This window comes from Meriones unguiculatus, chromosome 11 (genome assembly GCF_030254825.1).
Source record: "Meriones unguiculatus strain TT.TT164.6M chromosome 11, Bangor_MerUng_6.1, whole genome shotgun sequence".
In the NCBI taxonomy this organism is placed as follows: domain Eukaryota; kingdom Metazoa; phylum Chordata; class Mammalia; order Rodentia; family Muridae; genus Meriones; species Meriones unguiculatus.
Genome location: NC_083359.1, coordinates 91,119,028 through 91,145,831, shown reverse-complemented (window position 1 = coordinate 91,145,831; position 26,804 = coordinate 91,119,028). Strand labels below are relative to the sequence as shown.

The window sequence follows — 26,804 nt, the reverse complement described above, 5'->3', positions numbered from 1 at the left end:
TTTTTTTGAGCCATGGTCTTGCAACATAGCCCAGGCTGGCCTTGACCTCTTGACCCTCTCCTGCCTCAGCTTCTTAGCCTCCTGTGTACTAGAATTACTGGCATTTGCTATCACACAGACTCTATAATTAATTTTTAAACACAGTTGGGGGCTGGAGCAATGGTTCAAAGGTTCAAAGCACTGGCTGTTCTTCCAGAGGTCCCAGGTTTGGTTCCCAGCACCCACCTGGCAGTTTACAACTGTCTGTAACTTCAGCCCCAGGGCAATAAATGCAGTCATGGTGCGTATACATACATGCAGGCAAAACACATAAAACAAAATGAATAAATCTTAACAAAATAACTAGACAAAATTAGCAAAGGGAGTATTTTTATGAATAAGCAATTCTATATAAATGAAACATAATTCAAATTACCTTTTAATATGTAACAATTAAGATACAGAAGGGTTGACTGGGGGTGTAGCTCAGGGGAACAGAGCTTGCCTAATGGATATGAGGCCTTGATTCAGGTCCCTCGCACTGAAAATAAATACATTTTCTTCTTCATGAAAATACATAGATAATACTAATACAAATGAGTTCCTTGTGGTCATGCACACTTGCAGCCATAGCATTTGGTGAGGCTAGAGGCGGGAGAATCATGAGTTCCAGTCAGTCTGGGTTATACAGCAAGAGCTTGTTTCAAAAGCTGAAACAAGGTGGGCCTGGTGACACAGCTCTGAAACTGAAGCAGTTTTGAGACTGAAGGTGTCACATACACAGGTACTGTCTGGGCTACCTAGTGAGAGGGCCCATCTCAAAATAAAAACACAGACACTGAAACAACCGAAAAATAGAGAACAAGAGAAATCAAGCTTTTATTTGCTTTTTTTTTTTTTAACGGACTCGGAAATTCTGAGGTAATATTCAGTTGTATTCTAAGGTATTAACAAAAAGATTGGTATCGCTTTAAAAATATTAAAAAAGGAAATCACTGTGGATGTCCATTGTTTTCTGAAAGAAGGCTGTTTGCAGGCCTGTCTGGTGCTGACGTTATAGAAGGCAGAGGCCAAATCAGAACAGGCTCTGCTTTTTGGAACATTCCATCTCTCTGAAACAGGACGAACACGGGCTGACAACAATACACACCGAAACAGGCTGTAAACCTCGAATTTCACATGTGTCCAATTTGCAAATAAAAGCTTTGCAAGGTCAGTCTCTACCTTCTGAAACAGGGTTGACCTGGATGGGATTCTGGCTCTTCTCCTTTGTATGGGTGACCTGGGCAGGTTTCGAACCCTCTCTGTGCTTTAGTTTTTCCGTGCAATCTGTTACTTTGGGGCTGATACATATGTCATGTGAGGCAATGTTAAGATGCTAAGGACAGTGGGAGCTACACCAGAAAACTAATGAATATTAGCCGGTATTATTATCCAGCCTCATAAATGATTATTGGGTGTCTTCTATGTACTACTCTCTATGTGACTTTTCAGGCCTCTTGCCTTTTCGTGTCATGTCTAGACACAAGGTGTAACAGTCTTAGTTACGAAATCCTGCTAAATTCATCTGTCCAATTAGTTTAAGGTTAATCTAAAAGGAAAGGCCTCTTAGAGTCAGGGAACATTATTAATTTGGGGTAGAACATGAGATGTAAATAAAACAGTTCTTTAACTTCTTGCCTTTAAGTTTCTCAGTTACTGTGCCAGGTTTTACAAAGTGCATTTCTGATGCATATTAAAGCCACGGTGACATTCAAAGAATCAAATATGCCTGATTAGAGCTTTGGGTCTTGTATTTATAAAAAGGTTACTGGTGCATTTCCTCCGTGCAAATTATTTTTGGCTCTTACTAATATTTACGAATATAATAAAGTCGGCGCAGCATAATGTATGTGATTAATTTGTCCTAGTCATTGGCTCGCTTTTATTTAGGGAGATAGCCCAGAAAGATGTTATCTCTTGAAGGAAATTTTTGCAGACAAGGAACAGCAGTATACAGCAAAAGGTTGGCTGTACTTTCACCCTAGGAGACAAGATAAGAAATATCATCACGGCAATAATGTATTTGCTTGCATAAATTTATCACGGAGATGACACAGAATGGTTTCTTTGGGGATGTTTCATGGAGATGTCAAAGGTAGCCTGTGCAATAAACAATGGTCTAAGAATGGTTTGGGTGGATTTGTCCACAGAACATTAAAGGCCGGGTTATTCTGGGCCTGGTTGATGCAGGCCTGTAATCCCTGTCACTGAAGAGGATGAGGCAGGAGGACTGTAGGTTCAAGGCAAGCTTGGGTAATTTAGGGAGACAGTTTTCAAACAAAAAGAGAGGGCTCAATGGTAGACTTAACTGGCGAATAAATCCAAACCTAAACTAAGACAAAACCAAACAAAACAGACATACTTGTTACTTTTCTTGTTGCTGAGATCACATACCGGACAAAGCATGGCCTAAGGAAGGAGGATTGTTTGGCTTCACTATTCCAGTGTGGTCTAGTGGTCTGTCACACTGGGGAAAGCCTAGTGGCAAATGGTCACAGTGCAGCCACAGCCAGGAAGCCGAGAGATGAAGGCCGGTGCGCTCCTCACCTCTCACCTCAGTCAGCACAATGGTGCCAGCCACCATTAGGGTAGATCTTCCCATCCCAGTTACCCAGTATAGAGACTTGCTCACAGATAGATCGGAGGGTTTTCTCCTAGGAGATTCTAGATGTTGTTAGGTTGGCAATAACAGCGATCACAATGGGTCACTACAACAGAAGCAGTTCATGTCTGTCTCAGGGGTCTCAGCTTTGATACTAGCTGGGCTGGTTGCTGTTGGGGAGTCTGGAGCCCCAGGAAGAGGCAGACGGCAGCCACTCTGTATCTGAATGTTAAGTACTCGATATACTTTTTCTGGGGAGACACAGCAAACTCCTACTCATCCCAGGTAGGAAACTCACTACAGACCAAAGTATGGACACTACTGAAGTCCAGCTTGGTTAAACCAATGACTTTTACTGATGTTACTTACAGGAATCTGGGTGAGAGGTTACTTACAGAAACAAATGACTCAAAGACAGCTGCATCACCAAGGCCCACCCCAGAGTGGGTGACAGCTCATAAAAGCTGGGAGCCTGGAGCACACTCTGAAGACCCCTGGCAGCTCAACAGGTCGGAGCGTGTCCCTTCCAAATGACCCTGATCTAAACTCCTTGAAGGCCATTGGGCTGTTTTCTGTGTCTTCCAGGCGGCTGCTGGCCTCAGTCTTCTTAGGAGCTTTTCTCCGCGGAGAGTCTTCTTGGCAGCTCAGCTTCACATTACATGAGATGCTCTGATTTTATTGTTTACTGCAGACGGGGAGGGGCTTAGAGGAGCTGCCCAGTTTCAGGGACTTCCTGAAGTTACTTGGAGTTGTTTACCTTCCTATTTAAGGAGCTTCCCAGCAGGATGGAATGTTTCAGTCTTAGAGGAAAATGTTACACAATGCTGTATCTATGAAAATTTGACAGACAGTGAATATGGTCTCTAAATCCTCCTAGGACTATGGCTGCTTCCTTTGCTCACTATTAAGAAACCTCATGGAATTTTGGAAACCTTTTTTTTTAAATCAATAGTCAGTTATAGAAGGACATAAGGCCTTTCTGGAATTTCATGTCCTTCAGTGCTCCCTTTTCAGCCTACTCCAGTTCTACAAGGCTGACGACTTTTAAATATTTAAATGCTTCCCCGAGGCACCCTGCTGTACCCCCTCCTCCCCCAAATGCAAGCCACACATCCAAAGGGACAAAAAGCACTGGAAAGAGTCCCCCTTATTTGCGTTTCGCAGGGATTTCAGAACTATTGCAGGCCAGACCAAGGGTGTCTGGGACAGACCTCAGACCTTTCTGGGAAACAAAAACAATAAACATCGCTCCTCTCCCGCTCTCAAAACAAAACAAAACAAAACAAAAACAAACGCGAAGCGCTGCTGTTTCGCTGCTACTAGCTGAGCGGACCGCGCTCTCGCCACGGTCCGGTCCCGAGATCCGGCCAGGGCGAAGTTCCCGGGTCTGGCTCAGAGCTGCGGGGACTTTCACCTGCTGGGTGCGCGTGGGGCGCCCGGCGCGGGGCGGACGCGGCGGCGGCGGCGGGCGGGGCTCTGGCGCGCGCGGGAGGAGTCGGCCCGGGCCCGCCCCGCAGGAGGAGCCGCGGGCTGGCTGCCGATCCGGCGTCTCCGTGACAGGCACCCTGCTCCGCCGCCACCGCCGCCGCCGCCGCCGCTGCCTTTCTTCCTCGTCCCGGGCCGTGCGCGCCGAGCTCGGGATCGGGCTCCCGGTCTAGCCCCGCTTCGGGCCGTGCGCCCTCCGCTCGGCGTCCCGCTCCGGGGCTCCGCGCCGCCCGCTCCCGCCTGCCCGGCCGCCTGGCCGCCTCCCGGTAGCCAGAGCGCGGCCACCGAGCTGCTCGCGCCAGCCGCATCCGCGCCGCCCCTGCCGCCCGGCCCTCGGCTCCGCTCCGGGTGGCCCCCCGCCATCGCCTGGCACCCAGGCTGCCCACCGCACCACCCGGGTCCTCGACGCCGCCTCGCCCGGCCCCACTGTTCCCTCCCCCAGGTCTCCCCAGCTCTTTTTCGCCGCCACCACCGCCGCCCCTGGAGCAGCGGGTCCTCCGCGGGTCACCATGCCCAGCAAAACCAAGTACAACCTTGTGGACGATGGGCACGACCTGCGGATCCCTTTGCACAACGAAGACGCCTTCCAGCATGGCATCTCTTTTGAGGCCAAGGTGAGGGGCCACGGGGAGGGCAGTGTCCCGGAGGGGGCAGGTCTGGGTGGATGGCATGCCAGCGGTCCTGGACCCAGAGCAGGTGGGTTAGGCCTTTCTCAGCTCTTGGTCAGCTGAAAAGAGCACCTGCAAAGTTTGAGGTGTGCTGCCTAGAGCCCTTCTTCTCCCACCTGCAGACACCCCATCCTTGCCCGCCAAGGCTGGATTGAGTTACTTCCCGGAGAAGCCTGAGCAGAGCAGCCTGGATGCCTGCTTCTTTCTGAAAGCTTTAAGGAAGCGCTGGTGTTATTTACCTGCTGGGCTCCCAAGGGAGAGGTGCTTTCGGGAGGTCTTTTGAAAGGAGAATGCCTGTTTCCTGATCGGTTAACATACACATATATATTTTTAAAAAAATTCCAAGTGGCTGGGTCTAGGTGTTAAAGTTACTTCCCAAATGTCTGCTTTTGCACGACTCTTTAGCATGTGCCAGTCATTGGTGTGTGTGGTGGTGGGCTGAAACCTGTTTTCTCGTTCTGTGCGACACTGGTAAACCTCAGCAGTTGCTGATGAAGAATTTAGCGACTGGAATTTGCAGGGCCAAGGCCAAAGCCACCCTTGGGGGGAGGGGGGAGGAGTGGGAAGCTGCGCGCTGGACCAGCGGTTGTGGAGAAGACCTGCAACCCTGTGAGGGCGAGGCACCTCTCTGGTGAGGAGTTCTGGCTTCTGAGACTGCAGTGGAGTTTGCCACTGCTGTTCCCGGGAGTGGTTTCCTACTCCCCCACCTACAGCCTGAAGAAAGACGCAGGGACACTCAGCACGCACAGCACAGCGTTGCTTGTCACTGAGTGAAATTTAAGTTTGGGTGGTTTTGAGAACAGGACTTTTGACGAGGAGGCAAACTCTCTGTCCTCCTTCCTCAGTGACCACAGGTATTGTGCAAGGACCGCCATCAGGTGTCTTATTTCCTTCAACTTGCAAAATGTCTTTGGAGTGTCAGTTAGATGCCCGGAAGGCACCTTAGATTTCCTCCCCTCTTCTCCAGCAGGTTATGAATTGGTGAATTATTAACCCCCACTCCAAAAAACAACTTTTCTCAGTCGTATGCAAGTACTAGAGCTGTCGCTCCTTCACCCTGTTGATATCAGACTCTGTCTTGGAAGGCACAGCTGGATTGCTGGGCACAGCTGGAACCAGAGGGGAGCTGTCAGCCAAGATCTTATCTCTCTTCTCTATCACAGAGTAGATCTGGTTGGCCTAATTATCTGGGATGCTTGGGCTCATGTGTGTCTTGGCCTGTGGATTTGGTAAGCCGAGTTTTAAAAGTATAACTTCTTAAAATTATGCTTCTGGTTTACTTTTCTTGGATTCACATGCACTAAGAAATTGGCTTTTGTCTTGCTTGGTTCACCAGTGCTATATTACAAATATTTTAATTATGCCTGTGTGTGTTTACGTGCATATAAATGAAGGTCCTTCGGGGTCCAGGGACATTGGATCTCCCTGGAGCTGAAGTTATAGACACGTCTGAGCTGCTTGGTGTAGAACTGACTGCTGGTCCTCTGCCAGAGCAGTGTGTGTGCTCATAACTACCAAGTTATCTCTCCAGCCTCATCAGTGCAATTTTTTTTAAAGAGCTAGGGTAAAAGACTAATCAGATTTAAAGTTTTCAAATTCTTTTCTCACCGGCCACTGCCTAGGTAGGTGTCAAAATCTAAGGTGTGTACATAGGAATTGCAAGAAAAGACCAATTTTTAGTATAAGCTGCGGTTGGAATGCTGAGGCAGGGGGTTTGCCAGGAGTTAGTGGCTTACCTGGGCCACCTAGGCCTAGCAGAGAAAACCACCCAACCAACCAAATGATAGTTTTGGACAAAATAGTCCAATTCTTCTATAACCAGTAGAAGCTTGATGTATTTAGGGGGAAATGTGTATGTACCTTTAATGGGCATTCAGGTGACCTGACGAAGGTGATTGCAGACCTCAGGAAATGTTGTGCTTGAGGCTTGCCTCCAACTTCCTGGATCCCACTCTTTTTTTTTTTTCCCCTGTAGTACTAAACATGTAATTTCTTTTCTGAGCAAATGCCTGGGGGCTGCGTGGTGCAGTTTCTATAGTAACTCTCTGGATTCACAGACAGTGGTGGTCAATAGGAGGAGGAGGCAGGGCTGGTCTGAGTTGTGTTCCCTGTGCAGGTGTGAAGCAGAGTGGGCCAGCGGTGGGGTGGCGGTCAGCGTCGAGCAGGGTGCAGTAAAGAAGGGACAAGAGCTTCCGTAGGCAAAGGCCGACTTTATGGACTGGGTTCTGACTTCTTGCTCTTGGTAGCAGATGCTGCCATATTCAGATCCTCTGTCAGCCAAGACCTGTGCAGAGGTGGAGGCAAGAGCTCATCTCCCTGTGTGTGACACCCATCCCCCCACCCCTGCACCCCTGTAAATGCCTTCTATAGCTAGCTTCCACCTCTGATGAGCAGTGTCTGACCCTAGGAATGTGCCACTATGGGGATTTCAGGGTTAAAGCCACAGGCACTTGCTCCTTGTTTTGGAAAAACACAAGACTGTGAGATGCAAATGCATCGTTGCCTTGTTAGGTACCTTAGAAAATGAGCCCAAGATTTCCTCTTCCAAGGGCTGGCAGTTTTTCAGAAGCAAGACCGGATGGAGTGATTCTCTGGATGCATGCCTCTGGTTTTTCAGAGCTCCACAGGGACGGGTTAGGTGGGAAGGCGTGTCCCTGGCTGAACTTCTGTGTACTTAAGAAACGCACATACCTTCCGGGATCTCAGTTGGTAGAGTGCCTTGCCTAGCTTGCATCCAGCCCTGGGTTACATTCTCAGCACCACCGATCCCAGTGTGGTGGTGCCTGCCTGCACTCCCAGGACCCAGGAAATGGATGGAGGAGGATCTGGGTACCTGAGAACCCTGGGTTCCTGCCTGCACCCCACCCCAAATGCATGTGACAGTGACACCCAGTCTATATGTTTTCACCTGCGAGGCCTCATCTAAGTCACTACTTTTCTACCAGACATGTCTCCATACGTCTGTATGAAGTAGGCTATAGGCTCGGGGAGGCTGAGGCCTTCCATGGTCCTTACTGCCAGGTTGACAACACTAGCTTAAGTGCTTGACTTCAGACTCTTAACATTCAAACTCTTAACATCCTCCTAATGCTTATATATTCTGAAATTTCTTTCAGTGTCTTCACTGTATGCTGATGATTATTGCTTTGCATGGCACTTTCACAAAGACTTTTTTTTTTGTAGAAATAGGTACATTAGTGTTGTCTGTTTTTCAGGAGAAGAACTTGCAAAGCAAGATGAGACTCAAAGAGCTTGCAAGCATCAGATAATGGAAAATATTTTGTATCAGTCAGGCTTGGTCACTGAGATGGAACGCCCTATTCATACGACTTAAAGAAGGGAAGGTTTCTTTCAGCTCATGGATTCAGAGGTTTCAGTCCAGGGCTCCAGCTGGTGGTTCTGGTGGCCCTCCAGGATGGCTCACGCACCTGACATGCTGCTAACAGGAGGTGTTCACCTGCCCACAGAAGCAGACGCACCATTCGGTGGAGAGCTCCGTACTGCCCATCGGGATGGTGGGGACATGTGGCGGAAGTCATCCATCTTTAGGCATACAGGAAGCAGAGAAGGTGGTGGTGAGGAGGCTGGGGACCAGACACAACTCTAAAAGGCACGTCCTCCTTGTTTCCTTTCTCCAGCTAGAACCCACTTCTTGAAGTTTCTGCCAACCCCCAAAGCAGCGCCACCAGCTGGGGATGAAGATTTCAGTACACGAGCCTGTGGGGGACCTTCCCTTTCCAAACCATACATATTTATTGAACACTTATGTACCCTACGTTTTTCTAGCCTCGGTTGCCTTTGCTCGCCACCCTCCAGGGCATTTAACCTCTGGTCTGTGGCTGCCTTACCTACACCTGAAATAGTTGCTCCTTCTATACTCCTGGCAAACACTGTCTGGACAATGCTCAGGTTGGCAGAACTGAAAGGCACCTCAGCTATCTAGTGTAGACTCGCTTTATGGATGGAAATTGAGTTCCGGAGGGGAAGTCTTGACCCAAGGTTCATAACCATATAATAACAGAACTACCACTAACCTCTGGACACGGTTATCTGCTGCTGTCTAACAAACAACCTTAAGACTCAGCCTGAGCGAAATACACGGGCAGGGCTTGGCTGGGCTGTTCTTCTGGTGCCCACGGTGAACATTCTGTTGGGCTAATCTCTTTTGGTGACCAGATGGAAAGCCCCTTCGCTTACATAGTTTGTGCTTTATTGATCCACTGCGTGGCTGTGGTATAGTATCTGGTATATAGTTCTTCGTGGCACGGTGGGTCTTTTGTTTGGTAGTTGGCTTTCCAGAGGGGGTGTTGTGAGAGGGAGGATACTGTGAAGGCGTGGCCTTGTGAGCTCTACGGCCTCTCTTCGGCTACGTTCTGTCGATCATAACAGACTGTAGGGGATAGAAATAGATTCCACTTCTTTTGATGTGCGCCATGTGCATATACATACGTGTCAATCCAGAGTGCTGTCCCTCAGGCATTGTTCGCTTTTTTTTTTTTAAGATTTATTTTAGTTGTGTGTGTGTGTCTGTGAAACACATACATGCAGTGCCAGGAGAGGCCAGAAGAGGGCATTGAATCTTCCGGAGTTATAGACAGTTGCCATGTGGGCGCTGGGAACTGAATCCGAGTTCCCTGCCAGAGAACGTCTGTTCTTAACAGATGAGCCATCTTTCCAACCCTCTACCTCGTAGTTTTGAGTCATCCAGTAGGCAGGCCAGGTTGACTAATGGGCAGGCTCAGCAATCTTTTGTCTCTGCCTTCTCAGCCCCGGGATTACAAGCTTGTGTCGCAATTCCTGGCTCTTTTATAGGGGTCCCGGGGATCAGCTCTTTATGCTTATGTGACAAACACTTTACCAATGGAGCTGTCACCCAGTTTCCCAATCCCTCCTTCTTAGTGAGGGAGCATCAAAGTCAAGTTGCAAAATTGATTTTAGGGTGAGAGATCATTCTGATGCGTAGAGTTTCATCGTTCTTATAAAAGCAGATGAGCCAGATTGTCCTGGGATTTGATGGATAAATCTGTTTCTACCTTAGTGTAAATTTCATGACTTAATGGCATTTGGTTATGGTTCATTTGCCCAAAACATCTTAGTCCTTTTTAGTGATCAAAATTGTGCAGCCATGTGTAATGATGGCCCATCACATATATATATAGGACCCTAATTAGACTCAACTTACTGTTTGTTATTGCTTATTCATCATGGTGCTTCGGAAACGAGAACATTCAGTGCTGTCACTGGCTGTAATTACCCACCCCCTCTTCACACTTGTCACCTGGATGTTGCCTGTAGCTTCTTGGAGACCTTTTAGCTATTATTATACTTGATGCCCAAGAAACATGCTTTTTTTTTTTTTTTTCCTGCCCTACACTGAAAACTTGATTTCAGATACTTTTCTTTTTCCCTTTTTTTTTTGGGGGGGGGGAGAAGAACTTCCTCTTTCTCTCTACCTACCTTCCTTCCTTTCTTTTTTTGGGGGGGTGTGGTGTGTATATTTGGGTGCATGTGGGGACCAGGGGTTGGTGCCCTCTGTAAGGGTATGTACATGGTGAATACATGGTGGCAGGAGCTTGAGGGGACTGGTCACACGTGCACCCAAAGGCAAGAAAGAGAAAGCAATGATTATGAATACGTGCTTCTCGGCTCTCTTCTCTGGAAGCTCAGGACCCGTGCCCAGGGCGAGGGCTGCTTGTCCTGGCCACATTTTAGTCTCCATAACGCCTTTGCCTGGGTTTGCATCCCTCTGCCCCTGTGTCCTCAACGGTGATGCATGAAACGTGTTGCATGCATAAAACTGGAATGAATGAATGAATAAATGAATGAATGAATGAATGAATGAATGTAATTTCTTAGCTGTTCCCTCTGAGGACTGCCAGGGTCCTCCCTGGCCACCCCTGTGTGGGAGATGCTGTGTTGGTGCCTGTCTCCTACCCACTGCTCCTCCTTCTCCTGCAGTCCTTGGTCCCCAGTTCTTGAGGCACCCCTCTGTCATGCTGTCTGACATTCCTCTCACCCCAGTTTACACCGTGCTACTGCCCAGTCAGCTTTTTTTCCCCTCGGATGAAATGAAACCCCTATGATTGATGTGGGGTGGATTAGAGTTTCAATTAGAACACATGTTTAACTTCAGGAATAGGTAACTGTCATTTACTAATTGTTCTTTATGTATGTTTCTTTTAATGGATGGCTCTCCCTCCTCCACCTCACTATTTATTTTCTTTACTTTGTTATTTTATGTCATATAAATTTGTATGGCAAGAGTGCCTAAGCTTAGAGTCAAGAGCCCACACTGTGTTTGGCTTCAAACCCTGGCTCTGTCCCTTACTTGTTATGTGACCTTGTATGAATTCCTTAACATCTCTCATCTGGAAGGGAGGTTCCACGTACTATACACGCCATAAGGTAGGTGTGAGGGGAAGGGAACTGTCCCCGTAAATGCCCAGCGCAGTGGCATAGAGTCCAGTGCTGTTTCCATTAAACTAAATTCTACAGTTTGCAGCTTGTTTCATTTCTTTAGTCCGTGCATGGTTTAAGCCACAGAATAGCCACGCACAGTTGTCTTTTCTAAATGTGAGGTTTGGTAATGCATTATCTTCATCATACATGCCTACTTAAAAAAAAAAAAAAACAAAACAAAAACCCAGCTCTGGAATGACCCGGATTCCACAAGTTGCAAATCAGACCGCGAGACTGCTGTGTGGGCTTAAAATAACTGTCAGCTTTCTTGGAAGGGGGCGGAGAAGGGTTAACCAGGTTCTGGTGTAAGCCCCCATCACATTTGTTCCAGGCTTTTAATCCCTGTTATGATTAAAAAAATCACAGCATCTTAAGTATGGCGCGTTGTCTTCACTTGCCTTTGAGTTTCTTGGGTAAATATTTTTTTAAGCAGAGCTAATCTAAGCAGAAGGAATTTTGCAGCACGGGATTAATTAATACCTTGCGATGCTTACATTTCCCTTTTCGGTTTTTATGCTCAGCACCGTGTTTACTTTTAAACATCAGAACAGCTGGCTTTAGAGTTGTTTAAAAAGGCGCGTCTAGCAAGTTCTGTGCCCACAGAAAGCTAAATCCCCATATACCCATGCCTGTAACCCAGATGATTTTCTGTGGTAGGATTTGGGTGTCATCTGAGAACGTAGGGCAGTGGCTATGACCCACTTAGTCTGACTTTTAAAATTAATTCTCTGTGTGCATGTGTATGTGTGTATATGTGTGGTGTGTACTTGCTTGATTGCGCTTGAGCACATCTATGCACATACTCTGTCTGTGCATCCGATAACTTTTGGGAATTGGTTCTTGCCTTCTACCCTTGTTTCTGCCTTGATAGCATACTCCAGGTTAGCTGGCCCATGAACTTCCGGCTGGTTCTCCTTGCCTTTACCTCCCATCTCTCTGTAGGAGTGCCGGGATTAGAGATGTGTGTCACCAAGCCTGGCTTTTTATATCAGTTCTGGGAGTTAGACTCATGTTGCCAAGCTGGTGCTACAAGCAACCACTTTTCGCTGCTAAGCCATCTCCCTGGCCCCTACCCCCACTTATTCTTGGAGCCACCCCCTCGGGAGGGGACAGCGACTAGTTCAAATGACAGCCTCGAGTGTTGAAGGAGATGGGATCCTCACGCCCAAGGGTCTGTTGGCCTGTTAGTCGAGAAGAGAGCACATCCCGCCAAGCACAGTGATTTGAGAATGGACTGATTTCTGTTAGCCTGCGTGTGTCTGTTTGGGAGAAGAGAGGATGGGCACGGTACCGAGAAAGTGTCCGCGATGAATATGTCTACCTTATGGCACGTACCTGGGTGTACCCTTTTGCCCATTTTCACTGTAAACTCTTTTGCTCTGGTCTCTGGATGGAAGACACATGACCCATGTGGAAGCGCTTACTTCTTTCTTTTTTTTTTTTTTTTAAGTGGAAGATTAATGTCTCTCGTGGGCCAATGACAGCTAACGTATTATCTCATCCTCTGCTGTTTCCCATAAGCACACACAGCCTGAACTGGAACCACATTTTCAAGGCGGCTCTCTGATGTGTGTGGATTTTCTCCTCTTAATTTGGCAGTAAACACACACTCTGGGCACCCCATAGCCAGTGTCTGGTGGCAGCTTTGCCTTCGTCTTCAAGGTCACTTGAATGAGGCGCCTTCCTTGGGGTCAGGAGTTTTGCAGTTTTTGACAAATGAAGGGAGTTTTGCCTGTAGATGCCTTTGATCAATAAAGCAGCTGTTCTCAATTGTTGGCCTTACAGCAGAATAATCAGAAATTAAAAAATAGAGAATAAAGCCCTCAGGCTCAGGCTTGCTGAAATAGCGTGGACAGACTGTTTAAAGTTCTCTGGGCTGTTCTGATCGAGGGCTTGAGCCATGGCTTTAGAGCAGTATTTCTCAGACGTACTGCTCGTTGGAATCTCTGGGCAGGTACATGAAGCAAGAGGGAAAACTACTGATGGCTGGTGGTACGGTTTGGGCTTTGGGTCCTCAAAAGGTCCATGTGTTGAAGGCTTGTCTCTGACCCGTGTCACTACAGAGAGGTGGTGGGACCTCTTGGAGATCCGGTCTACTGGAAGAACGAGTACCAGAAAAGGTGACCATGAAGGTGATATGGGAACGCTGGCTCCTTACTCCCTTTCTCTCTCTGTTTCCTGGCCGGATGAGGTGCCACCTGCACTGTGCCCGTGCAGACCCTGAGCAACAGCTGATCAGCTGACCAGTTGACTACGGACCGAAGCTGCGACCAGAAGGAAGAGCTTCGGATGCCTGTCCTGCGATCGCCAGCGAGCAGAGGCAGGAACACGTCTTGAGTGGTGCTTTGTTCAGGGGCTGGCAGTCATGAAGGTGGCAGGGGAGACACTGTCTTCACATCCTGCCTCCAGCTGGCTGGCCTTACAGGGAGCGGTCAGGGCAGTCGGCCATCTCCTCCCACTCCTCTGGTCAAGAGCTCAGACGTGACTTTAAGACTTGTGATGTCTTTGTCTCTTTTGTTACCATCCTTGGTACCTTTTCCTCAATTTCTGCACCTCTGGGCTTTTGGGTCACCGAGTCTGGTGAGTGCCCACAGGCACCCACCCCGTGCTTCTCCAGGTGCCCCTGAACTGGAGAGTCAGAACAAAGACGCTATTAGCAGCCTATGCATGTTAAACTGATACAGCAGGCGTGTGTGGATTCTGTTCTGTGGTGTGCGAGGCAAGTGTGCCTTCATTCATCTCCTCACCTCCTCTCAAAACCCCTGAAACCAAGAGTCAAAAGAAAGCATCATTTAAAAAAAAAGAAACAAACAGTCGATTATCTCAGATATTTTGTAACTGACACCAAACTGACAAATACAGCTGAGTAATCCTGAAGATTTTAATTCATAGCATGGGCTAGCCTGGGGCACTGTGACTTGTCTTTTGATTCTCTGCTGACACTTTGTATTTTTCATTAGTGTCAGGGGTTTTCATAAGGAGTGAGGTGTTTCCAGTGGAGCCGTCACCTTGAGACTGTGGTCTGCTTTATCTTTCCGCATTTGTGCTGAGATGATTTTTTTGGTTCTTGGGGTGAGGAGGACGATGTTGTGGAAGTGGTTCTTTCCTTCCACTTCTGCATGGGATCTGGGGAGTGAACTCAGTCGTCAGGTTTGCATGGCAACCATTTTGCCTGCCGAGCTATCCACTGGCACCTGAGGATTTTGACTCAGCAGTTGTTTTTGCTTTTATACCCTGCTTTACCCCAAATGGTGCCTTCCCATTGCATAGAACAGTTCTCGGTGTATTAGATATATCCAATTCGGCTGTTGAACAGGCAGAAGAGTGAATGGGGTTGGTATCATTGAATTCTCAGCGCGTTTTTCTTGGGTACCTTTGTCAGGAGTGGAATCCTCAGCATGCCTCTTCTTTTTTTTTAAATGTAATTTAAAATTTCTGTGTATGGGCATTATGTCTGTGCACGCCTGGTGCCTGTGGAATTTTGAAGAGGGAGCTGGTTCCCTAGTTGTGAGCTCCTGTGTAGGTGCTGTGAATAGAACCTGGGTCCTCTGGAAGAGCAGTCAGTGTTCTTTTGTTGTTTTTAGAGAAAGGGTTTCTCTGTGTAGCTCTGGCTGTCCTGGAGCTCACTCTTTAGAGCTGGCTGGCCTTGAACTCAGAGATCTGCCTGCCTCTGCCTCTGGAGTGCTGGGATCAGGGTGCACCACCATGCCCAGCTGAGTTACTGTTCTCGACCACAGAGCCATCTCCACGGCTACCCAGCATGGCTCATCTGCAGTGTACTAGCTTTGCCTCCTGTGCCCAGCCCAGTTGTTGAAGATGGATTGATTGTACTTTACAAAAATGGTTTCTGGAGAGGATGTGATGTTAGACTCTTGCTCCCAGGCTTTCTTCCCTTGGCAGGGGTTGAGGCTTTCTATGGTGAGGCTCCCACTTGTCTTCTAAAGGTGAGCAGGCTTGTGATCTGAAGCCAGCTTTGTCGTTGGAGGCCTCAGCTGCTGAGGTTCAGCCTATCAACTACTGGTTTCTCTCTTTCCTCCATCTGTACGTGTGTTCCTCTCTGAATTGCCACTTTAGCATCTGGTTGATAGTCTTAGATGTCCTTGTGTACTTGAGTAGCATCGGCCTGTAGAAATGGTTCCACTTTTATGCTTCCCGCAGCAATGGCATGTGGCAGCTGCAGAGACACACAGAGGTGGCTGAGGTTTAGGGAGGCTCCTGCTTTTTTGGAGCGAAACCAATATCCTTAGAGATCTGGAGGTGTCAGACATCTTGTGACAGTGATGTGATGCCTCTTACTGATTCTTTATTTCCCTTCTCCAGCAGAAGCTGGAAATTGCTTTCCATTAAAAATATGCCAGAAGCACACACTGGAGGCTACTGACTCACCTCTTCTAAGTGAGGAGCCTCGGAGCCTTGGATGTGTCACCTGGAAAGCTGTAGTGTCCCGAGTCCCCAGTTTATGTTTTCCTTCCGTAATAAGAACTTTTAGCAGGGAGCCGGGGCTGAGGGCTACAGTGGGGACAGGGGGGCGTTCTGCATTGGCTGCAGAACCCATCCTAACCCTTGTTGCATCTATAGCCTTGAATAAGTCCCTTCCACCCCTTTGAACCCCACTCCCCTGATCATAAATAATGGAGTCGAGTCAGTATCTCAATCTTAGAGTGAGGCTCTGAGGTCCCTCTCTGGGGTACTCTGATTCTCTCTGTGTTCTCTGCAGACCATGTGCCCTGGCCCTGGTCAAGTGACATCCACATAGCTTCACACCCACAGCCTGGCTGACAGATCAATTAGAGCAAACAGCCAGAGCCCAGCAAGGCTGCACAGTGCTCACAGCCCGGGTCCCTGGGCTGTGTAAAGTGCCCTTAGTGAGGGGAAAGATGTGTGGTATTTCTTCCTCTAGCTCTTGGTCAACATGTGGCTCTCGCAAAAATTCATGCAGGCTGAATGGCTTCTCTTAAGTTCTCAAATATTTATACCGTTTATTGCTTCATGGTGTGTGTATGTGTGTGTGTGTATGTGTGCATGTTTGTGTGTGTGTGCACGTATGCATGTTTGTGTCTGTGTTTTGTGTGTCTCTGTGTGTGTGTGTGTATCCATGTGTGCGTCTTAGTCTTCAGTATTTCCCTATAAGAGCCAAAAGGGGAATTTTGAAAAGCAACAGAACTCCATTGGGTCAAATTCCACAGAAAGGAAAAGTTAAAAAAAAAAATTCTAGATAGCATCTTGAATTCTGACAAGTTCAAGCAAAAAGAGGCCTGTGCGTGCTTGCCACCCCCAGGGGCTGCCCCAGAGGCAAGGTCTTGACCTTAAGTGATGGCATTTGTAGCCCACAGTTCAAAAGCCTTGCCCTTATCCTTATCACTCCAGAAATGGACTTTTGTATGACAGTGTTTACAGTCTAACTGAACCTTATGATCATCTAGGGAACTTACAAAATATGGATCCCCTTGCACCCGGGGCTGCTTATTTCCTGCTCCTCCTGGGTGTGGGGCTCACATTATACTTTTTAGAAAGGTTCCAGGGTGATTACAGCATGCATCTAGATAGCTGCTGGTGTGCATGTGCACAGAATAGGGGCATTTATGGGCAGACCTGGGTTCTTCAGCTTGTCAAACCTGATTTATTAGTCCAGAGTGGCCTTTTTATGAATTTACAATGGGATACATAATTGCATGAGATCCTGGATATTCTCAGTGGTTATGAATTCAGCCCTTATCTCCCTGCAGGTATGGGGGTGCTGGTTGGGAGAGGGATGGCATGTTGTTTGGGAATGTGTAATGGCAGCAGGCCAGGGAGGCTTGGTGTGTTCATTGTGTAGTGATTCCTGGTGGGAATCAGTCTGCAGAGTCTCTAGGTCAAAGCTCTCTTCTGCAGTCTTGATTAGACACTGGGAGCAATTACCTTTTAAAAACATGTTATTGATTGATTGATTGATTGATGTCTCACAATATAGACAGCTCATGCTGGCCTCCAACTTGGAATCCTCCTGCCGTAGCCCCCGGGGTATGATCCCTCCCTGCTCTGGGTCTGTGCCTATATATCCAGGGTTGAGTGATACTCCCTTTTCTCTTGGGATAATGCCAGCCTTGATTTCTAAAATTTAATTTAATTTTTATTAATGCCAGGGATCCAGTCTAAGCCCTTTCTCATGCCTTTGTTTGCATTTGTAACTACATAGTCTAGGAACTGATCTGCTGGGCTGGAGGATTTTCCTCTCTCCCTATTATCTGTTCTCTCTTGTTCCTCTTTTTCCTTTTGCTTCCCGTAGACTTTGTACGCCTTTTTTTGTCTCCACCCCAGAACCACCCATTTCTCTAGGAAGACCTGGTATCTCTTAAAACAGTAGTGCAGAAGCACCATCTTGGGCACCAGGGATGCTCATTTTTAGTACATAGCCGCAGTCCTCAGAGGTGAAGCTAGGAAATGACAAAGAAATGCATGTGCTAAGAAGGGCATTAGTGAGTAGACACTGATGCTTCCAGATAGAATTTGAGTCTAGAAATTTGATACTCTTTTTCTTCTTTACTGGTTCCTTCTTTCACACCAAGAATCCTAGTTTTTGTGCACATAGGAGGAAGTAACAATTGAATATCCCATAATCACCCATTTGCTTTTTCCTGTAACACATAATTATCACTCTCAGACTAATGATACTAACATCAGTATCAGTTATGATTACTGAAAACAGTTTGAATACTTTTTTTTTTTTTGCACGTGCCACCTATCTTCTGCCATTTAAAAAGTGATCATATGCTGAACCTTGTGGTGTAGGCCTGTAATCCCAGCAAATCTGAAGGCTGAGGTTGGAGGATTGTAAGTTTAAGGGCAGTCTGGGAAATTTAGTGAGACTCAGTCTAAAAAATGAACGAAGGAAGGAAGGAAGTAAAGAAGAAAGGAAGGAAGAAAGAAAGATAGAAAGGACAGATGTACAGACTTGGCATATGGTGTAGAGTTCAGTGGAAGAGTGAGGACTTAGCAGGTCGGAAGCCCCAGGTTCAGTCTCTAGTACCATCCAGAAGAAAAGAAGAAAAGAGCATTGTTGAGATGGAGAGATGGCTCAGCGGTTAAGAGTGGATTCTGCTCTGGTAGAAGACCCAAGTTTAGTCTGTGGCACCCCACTGTCTATAACTCCCGCCCCGGGGGACCTGCCACTCTCGTCTCGATTCTGTGCATCTGATGTAATGTGCATCTACACACTAATATGCACGTGGCCACACTCACACACGTACACATAATTCAAGAGTAACAGCGATAAATACCAAAGAATGATTATTATTGGGGTCTGCCATATATTATTGGGGTCTGCAGAATGGCTCCCTAAAACCCACTGTTCCAACAGTCAGGCTGGGGAGCTGGCTCAGTTGATAAAATGTCTGCCCGTATAAGTGTGAGGACCTGAGGTTGGACCATGTGAAAAAACCAGATGCTGGGGAGGCAGAGACTCCTTGGAGCCTGCGGGCCAGGTGATCTGGTGGAACTAGTGAGCTCCAGGTTTAGAGAGAGATCTCCCTGTCTCAAAAGATGAAGTAGTGGGCGGCTGAGGGAGACATCCAACACAAGATCACGCAGAGTGGTGCTTATGGGAAGCCGTGAAACCTTTCAAAAACGGAACCTCACTTGGAGTGCTGTTCCACAACTAATTCTAATCCATGGGAAGGAAAGGCAGGAGGATCAAAGTTCAGGGTCATCCTAGACTTCAGAATGCGTTTCAAGCCAGTTTCCGTGACTAAGAGCACGGAAGAGGGCGCCGAGTTCACTTCCCAGCACTCATGCTGAGTGGCTCTCAACCACCTGTATCTACCGCTTCAAAGACCTGACACCTTTTCCTGGCCTCTGAGGGCACTGCACTCACGTGGCACACATTCACAGACACGCATGTACACATAACTAAGCATAATGCATTAGAGAAAAGCATAAATAAGTGGGGCCTCGTGGGACGCGTTTCAGGGATTGGAGTAATGCCCTCGGAGGGTCCTCTGGGACTCTGTGTGCTCTGTCTCACGTTCATATCCTGAAGGTGATATGAGCACTCAGCTTTACTCACGTTCTGGCCTTTCTGGGATAATTCATGCTTGTTCCAGGCCCCAAAGCGGCAAGGCCAAATTACTGCGACGGAAACACCCAAGACTGTGTGTGAGCTGAATACTGCTTATGAAAAGTTTGTCTCACGTGTGTGTTACAGTACGTGGAAAACTAGCAAGTCTTGCCATTATGAACAAAGGGCTGGATAGCGGCCCTTTAAACAGGCCTCCACTCTCTACTCTGGAACCAGTGCCTGTTACTGTGCGTGGCAACAGACTTTGCGTCCGTGATTGTGTTGAGGGTCTGGAGAAAGGGAGGCTGCCCTCCCTCCCCCCAATTATCTGGGTGGGCCTTAAATAGCTCCTAGTTGTCCTCACAAGGAAGACAGAGGGAGATTATACACAGAAAGAAGTGTAACCATGGAGACCGAGGTTGGGGTGGTTCTGTTACAAGTGAAGTTGCAGGAGGAGAGGCAAGAAGCGGACCCTCCCCGGAGCACCTTCAGGTAACACAGCCTGCCAACACCTTGGGGTTGGTCAGGTAAAATTGGTTTTGGATTTCTGACCTGTGGGAGGGAAAAAGAATGAATTCTTAATGTTGTAAGCCACTGACTTTGTAATGAGTTGTGGTGGCACAGTGCTTGCCCAGCCATTTCCCCAGGACCACATTAAAAAAAAAAAAAGTCTCCTTTTTAACCTTCATTTAATTCTTCAGCAATTATGTACTTAATGTTACTAAAACCTGGTCTGTGTTTGGTCATTTTGCTCATGTAGAGTTCTTCTCTGGTAGCCATAAGAAGGGCTTATGGGGATAATAATCCTTTTATTTTTCTGCATATTATTAAGCTTTTGTCTCTGAAAGGTCAAAACCACTGGATGTAAAATCTTTTATTTTACATTTTCCTTCGTGTTTCTTCCTCTTCAGTTGGTAAAGCTTTGTAGTATGATTTATTTTGTGTGTCTGGCCCTTTAAAGGATCCCCAGTTGGCCAGTCTTTCTCCTACCAGGCCCCGTTATGCAATGAGAAGATAGTATTTTAGAATGGATCTTCTTAGCACACAAACAAAGTTAAAAAAAAATTAAAGATTTATATAGAAAAGATTTCTGATTTAATTATAGAAGGAAGAATAAGACTTTGTCAAAACTTTTCCTTATAATTCACGAGCTTTCGGGGGGAAAAAAGGCACTGACAGGATGGTCCTTTAAAGAGCATTACTTTTACCAGAGGTGAAATGGAGTCTCATGTAGCTCAGGCTGGCCTACACTTGCTATGTAACCAAGGCTAGCCTTGAACTCCCGACCTTCTCAAGTGCTGGAATTTCAGGTGTGCACCACCACACTCAGTCCTAGAGAGTACCTTGAGACAGTTTTAGCTGGTACCCCAGATGTACAGTGTGTGCCTCCCGTTCCCACGATGGAGAGGAAGCTTAGACGCTGGCACGGGTTTGGTAAGGCTGTACCGCTGAGCTGTAGAGCCAGTGCAGCGTGCTCTTTTCTACGTGAAGTTTCAAATCCTTCTGGTTTTTATTTTTTGGAAAGCTTTCTCAAATCACTGGGAAGTTTTGTCCTTTGCTTCAGTTTTGTTCCTTAGGGATGTCTCTTGTCCATGTGTTGGTCCTTCACTTATCTTCAACGTTGGCCATTTTAAAATCTCTTCATCTCTTCCTATAATTTTCGTTAAAATTTCCCCCATGTTTCAGATGTCTGTTAGGTTTGATTTTTTTCTTTCATTCCTTTTACTGTAATATTCATCTCCTTGACCCCTTTCCCCCACTACTGGGTATCAAACTCAGGGTTTCATAACTTAGGTCTTAGTTTTTATTTCTAAACTAACTTTTCCAACTTCCATTTATTTTTTTTGAAATCTGTCATTTTGCTTGTGAATTTTCCTGATTCTAATTTATGTTTTTTTTTTTCTTCCAAGCCTTGCATAGTTTAAAATATTTATAGGCTGTTTTAAAATATGTTATATTTCATGTGCTTTCTAAAATGCCTTCCTGGCATGCTTTCATTGTCACATTGCTGGAGATATAATTTCATCCCTTGGCTTATCTTTTCCTTATAGAAATAGTTATAGATTTGTTGCTTTCCTGTTAATATTTATGTAGCTAGTTTTTATGAGTTTTTTTTTTTTTTTTTTTAAAGAGTCTTGAGTGCTGCAGAAATGACTGAGTAATTAAGTTGTTGCTCTTGCAGAGGACCTGGGTTTGGTTCCCAGCACCCGCCTCACATCTCACAACCACCTTTAACCCCGGGTCCATGGCTTCTGATGCCCTCTTCTGCCTGACATGGACACTGAATACACACAATTCATAGGCATAGATGCAGGCAAAACACACTTATACACACTGAAGAAGAGGTCTTGGTTTGGTGATTTTTCTAAACTTTACCAAGATTCTTTTTATCTTTTTCATGTTCATTATAAAGCTGTTGGTCTGGGGCTGGAGCTCATTTGTCTGGTATGTATAAGGCCCTGAGCCAGTGGTTCTCAGCTGTGACCTTTTACAGCTCCTCATGTGGTAGGACCTGAACCATCAAGTTATTTTCATTGCTGTTTCATAACTGTTATTTTGCTACTGTAATGAATCGTAATATAAATTCCTGATAGGCACATGTTCTTAGCTGAGAGCTGTGAAAGTGTTGTCCGATTTCTCAGAGTGGTTTTGACCCACAGGTTGAGAACCGCTGCCCTGGGCTCACCATCTTGGGAAAGAGAACAAAATGGTGGCCCTGCTTTCTTAGTCCATCTCTCACATTTATCTGTGTCTACTTTGTCTTTCCTTACTGTCGCCTGGCTGCTCACTTCTGATTCTGTTACTAGCCATTTCTCCTCAGAATGGTGTTCTGTCCGAAGGACTTGGTTCTGAGGGCTCCAATGGGTGGACACTCCAGCCCTTCAGGCCATACTGTGGGTCCCTGCATTTCTGTGTGCAGATAGCTATAGCTTTCCAGTTCCCTCTGTTGATTCTTTTGGGGTTCACCCAAATCTTCATGTGGCTCATCACTTTGTTTTTTCCTTTACCTTATTATTATTATTGTTTTGAATAGTGCTGGTAATGGGCCCAGAGCCATGCCAGGCAAGTACTCTCCCACTGTGCTGCATCCCAGGCCTCCTGGCCATTTCTTCATCTCACACAGACAGCAGTATCACACTGGCTGCTGGTGATTTGCTTGTAATTTGGGGGTTGAGCTAACACCTTGTCACATTCAACATTTTTTGAATGTTGTCTTAGTTTTTAGTTTCGCTTTGTTGCTTCATTAACATCTTTGTTGGGATGCAGAAGACTCCAAATGAATATTGGCGTGTCACGTTTTAAAAATTTCCCCATAGTGTGGCAAATCATTGTTTGAGGTTTTAAGTTTTGTTTTGTTGCCTGTTGTTGAAGCAGCAAAAGATGCAAATATTTACATAAGACATTTTGTAAGTCCGTTCTGCCTGCTTGGACTTCCTTTTTCTGTTTGATTCATGTGCCCTCCTTCCACAGCTCACAGAAGGCACTTTATACAGCTCAGGAGCCCATGGGGTTCAGCAGTCCTGCCGGCTGTTTGCTCTGATTGATCTAGTGTGTGGGCATGTTGATGGAGGCAGGCTTCACTGGGTCAAGGGGCCATGGTTTACAGAGAACATGAGAAGAGTCGGAATCCCAGAGAAATAGAAGAGATTCACTGAGGAGACCTCAGAGCTTTATTCTAAGTTTCAGGTTCTGAGTCAACCCCATTATTTATAGATGGGGGACTTGGGACTTGGATAGAGAGAGGTGTAAGGATCTTGTTCAAGGCTGCTAACGCATCAGGCAGTAGGATTGGCTGTTCAGCCAGTCCAGCTTCCCTCACCCACGCTAGACTGCCAGACCCCAGGCTTCCTGTTGAGTAGTTGTTAAATAGACCATTGTGAAGAGAAGAGGGCTTGTGCAGAGTAAATTGGAGTGTATTCACTCTTTTGTTTTAAGAAGTTCAGAGTTTCAAGTAGTGAGTTTACTTAAAATAGAGGCGCACATAATTTGGTGTTTGTGTGGAGTAATTATGGAGTGGGTTGGTGGATTTCCCAAGCAGTCTTACAGCTCTTCCATGGTAGAAGCAAGGGCAGGACCCAAAGGCCTGGCTGATGGAGTCCCAGAAAACATTAGCTCCACCAGGTGGCAAACATGGAATTGGTGACGTTTCCAAGGAATGGATTCTTACTGATGAACAGTTTGTGGCAGTTGACCTAATGAATTGGCCTATGTCTGTCAGCACCCATTCTGTCTCAGTGGTCTTGTTTCCTTGGTCAAGAGGATAGTAATCAAAGATGACAGCTGTGCCATGGTGGTGTACGCCTTTAGTCCCAGCAGAGGCAGAGGCCAGCCTGGGCTACAGAGTGAGTTCCAGGACAGACAGGGCTCTACAGTAAGTTCTGTCAAAAACAAAACAAAACAAAACAAAAACCCACCAGAAGATAAGAATTCATATTTGTGTATCAGTGCCTAATATGCGATTTGTGTTCAGTCTATATGCACTGAATGAATCTGTTTGCAAAAAAGGAAAAGATGAACAAAGTCACTGACCATGAGTGCATTATTGAGTATTAAGTTACATAAAGTCTGGGAAGAAAGTATGGGAGGCCTTTCTGTAGAACACAGTAAGGAGGATTGGTGTATTAAGCCCTATTCTGTACTCCCGGTGCATGCTTTATTCAGCTTCATTACTCTGCGAGAGATGTCAGATGAGAGGGAAGATCACAGGAGAGGTATACCTACTATTACAGTAAAATGACTCCACTAAGAGGCCTGCGTTCTGTTGCTTTTTTCTCCTCTTTCGTTTTCCTCCCTCTATACTAGCAACTTTTCTTTTGCAAGTTTTCAGACAGTTCCTATGGTGGTTTTGAAGAATGGCCTTATAGGCTCACATGTTTGAATAGTTGGTCCCCAGATGGTGGAAATGTTTGGGGAAGGATTAGGAGGTGTGCCATTGGGGGCAGGCTTTAAGGTTTCAAAAGACTTTTGCCATTCCCAGTGTCTTTCTTTCTTTGCCTTCTACTTGTGGGTTATGATGTGAGTTCTCAGCTGTTCCTGCCATTATGCCTTTGTTCCATGTCTTAGTCAGGGTTTCTGTTGCCATGAATGGACACCATGACCAAGGCAAATCTTATAAGACATAACAGTTAATTGGGGCTGGTTTACAGACTCAGAGGTTTAGTCCATATCGTCATGGCGGAAGCATGGTGGTATGCGGACAGACATGGTGCTGGAGAAGGAGCCACATCTTGATTTGCAGGCAGCAGGAGGAGACTGGGCCACCCTGAGTGTAGCTTGAGCATAGGAGACCTTGGTGATACACTTCCTCCAGCAAGGCCACACCCACTCAAACAAGGCCACACCTCCTAACAGTACCACTCCCTATGGGCCAAGCACACATGAGTCTGTGGTGGCCATACCTATTCAGACCACCACAGTCCAACATCATGGACCCTCTGAAGCCATAAGCCCAAGTTAACAGTCTCTTTTATAAGCTACATTGGTCATGGTGTTTTATCACGATAACAGGTACATAGCAAAGACAGTTCCTTTACTTGAGATAGTGGTTGTTGTTGTTGTTATTATTATTATTATTATTATTTTTACCTGTGGCTAAAATTAAAATTTAGCTGCTGCAGAGATGGCCGTGATAAAATTATCCCTCATCTGTGATCAGAGGACAAATGGAAATGCGTTAACTTGGAAGAGAATTCCATTCCTGCAACCAGTGCTTTCTGAGTACTGAGGTAAGCCAGGTCCCACACTGGGCGCTAGGGATGTAACCTTGGAGATGAGGTTATCATCAAGGATCATGCAGTGCAGATATGGACAGGCAGTGTTGGGATGTTCTGTGGATCTTTCTGACTTCTCCATACAACAGGTGACAAAAAAAAATTTTTTTTTTCTTGTGCTTAGTGAGGTATGCATGTCTTTAGTATGTGATATCTCTTTTGGGCTATATTCAGAGTAGTGGAAGAGATAACATGCACATTCTTGAAAAAAAAATTAAGAGGCAGTAGAGGGCTAGAGAGATGGCTCAGCGGTTAAGAGCACTGGCTGTTCTTCCAGAAGACCCAGGTTTGATTCCCTGCACTCACATGGTAGCTCACAACTATCTGTAATGTCACCTCCTACACACATGCAGGCAAACACCAACATACAGGAAATAAAAATAAATAAGTTTTAAAAAGAAGCAGTATAAAGGAGTTAATAAGCCAACATTAACAGAGATCACAGCATAGTTTTCTGTCCTTTAAGACCTGTATTTCTGATGATGGTGACCAAGAAGATGGAGTCTAAGATTCCTTCAGGGAGCTCCATTACTCTGTGACTTCTTATGAACTCTGGATGTGTAAAGGGCTCATCTGTAACCTTCCTGGCTCCCCTTGTGGCCCGTCACCCCAGAGTTTCTATCACAGGAGAGACTCCACTCATGGCAGGTGTTCTAAAGGACTCTGAGCTGATGGGTGGGGCCGAGGGAGGGAGACTTTATACTCTTTTGCCTCACCCTGCAAGTAACCTTGGTGCTCTGATGTGGTCTTCACAGCATCATAAATGGCTTGGCTATCTGATCCTCCTGCCCCGTGCTCCCAGTCTCCCATAAACACTCTAGTCTCCCAACACGACAGCAGAAGAGTTGGTAGAGAACACGGCGTTTGCTTGTTTTACAGATCTGGGTCTCATTTGAATGTTGGTGGTGTGGGCCTAGTCAGACTTGGCAAACTCTTGCTTGATTTATTCTTCCCCTGGAGCCCACAAAACCTGTAAAACAGAGTTAGAGAAGCATTCCTTAATCATGCTTGGTAAGGCTAGCCATGAGCATAGTCTCACCGATGGATGGATGGCCTAGTACACACATGCTCAGTGTCTAAGCTGGGGCTACAGGCATTGGGCTTGACCTGGCCAGGAGGCGGACACCTGACCGATTCCTGGATATTTCCAGGCCATTTCCTTTCTTTTCCTTTGCACAGTTTGAGACTCTGCCTTTAAATGGTGAAAATGAGTGTAGCAATTTACCTGAGATCACACAATTGCCTTAGGGTTGAGCAGAGAAGGACACATCCCTGTCTCTGTCTCATTGATGGTCCCTTCCAAACTTGGATTCGGGTGTCAAAAGTGTGGGCCAAGTATTTCATCCATTCTAGCGCTGCTGAATCTAATACCAGGTAGCCACACGACTCTTTCACTTTTTGTAGGCCTGTCGTCCAGTCCCTGCAGCAGTTAATACAAGTCCATTCCATTCATGTTCCCTGTGGAATTTTTATAGGTGTCTTGTGTCATACAAATGAGTCTCACCTAGTCTTCTGTTTTCCAGATTCCAGTGCAAGTACTTGCTAATAACCCAGAGTTAGGGCATGCAACTTCTTCCAGCAGAGACTTGATTAATGACCTAAGGCTAGGTGCTGTGGACTGAATGTTTATGTGTGTGTGTGTGTGTGTGTGTGTGCGTGTGTGTGTGTGTGCAACAAATTCATATTCTGAAGCACTGATCCTAGCCTGATGGCATGGCGTTCAGGTAGGACTTTTGATAGGTAATGAGGTTCTAAGTGTGCTT

General features: G+C 46.4%; 1 protein-coding gene across 6 annotated transcripts in view; it reads left to right on the top strand.

Annotated features, from left to right (window-relative positions):
* Nucleotides 1-4,185: 4,185 nt before the first annotated feature.
* Nos1ap (nitric oxide synthase 1 adaptor protein) overlaps nt 4,186-26,804 on the top strand; it is a 287,498-nt gene continuing 264,879 nt past the window's right edge. For 2 of the 6 annotated variants that reach the window (XM_060364647.1, XM_060364646.1), the window contains exon 1: nt 4,202-4,722. In XM_060364647.1, the coding sequence (XP_060220630.1) occupies nt 4,618-4,722 (105 nt within the window). In that variant the 5' untranslated portion in view covers nt 4,202-4,617. Of the gene's footprint in view, nt 4,723-5,408; nt 5,631-26,804 lie in introns of those variants that run through there. The other 4 variants (XM_060364643.1, XM_060364644.1, XM_021640625.2 and 1 more) reach the window with 4 other exon arrangements.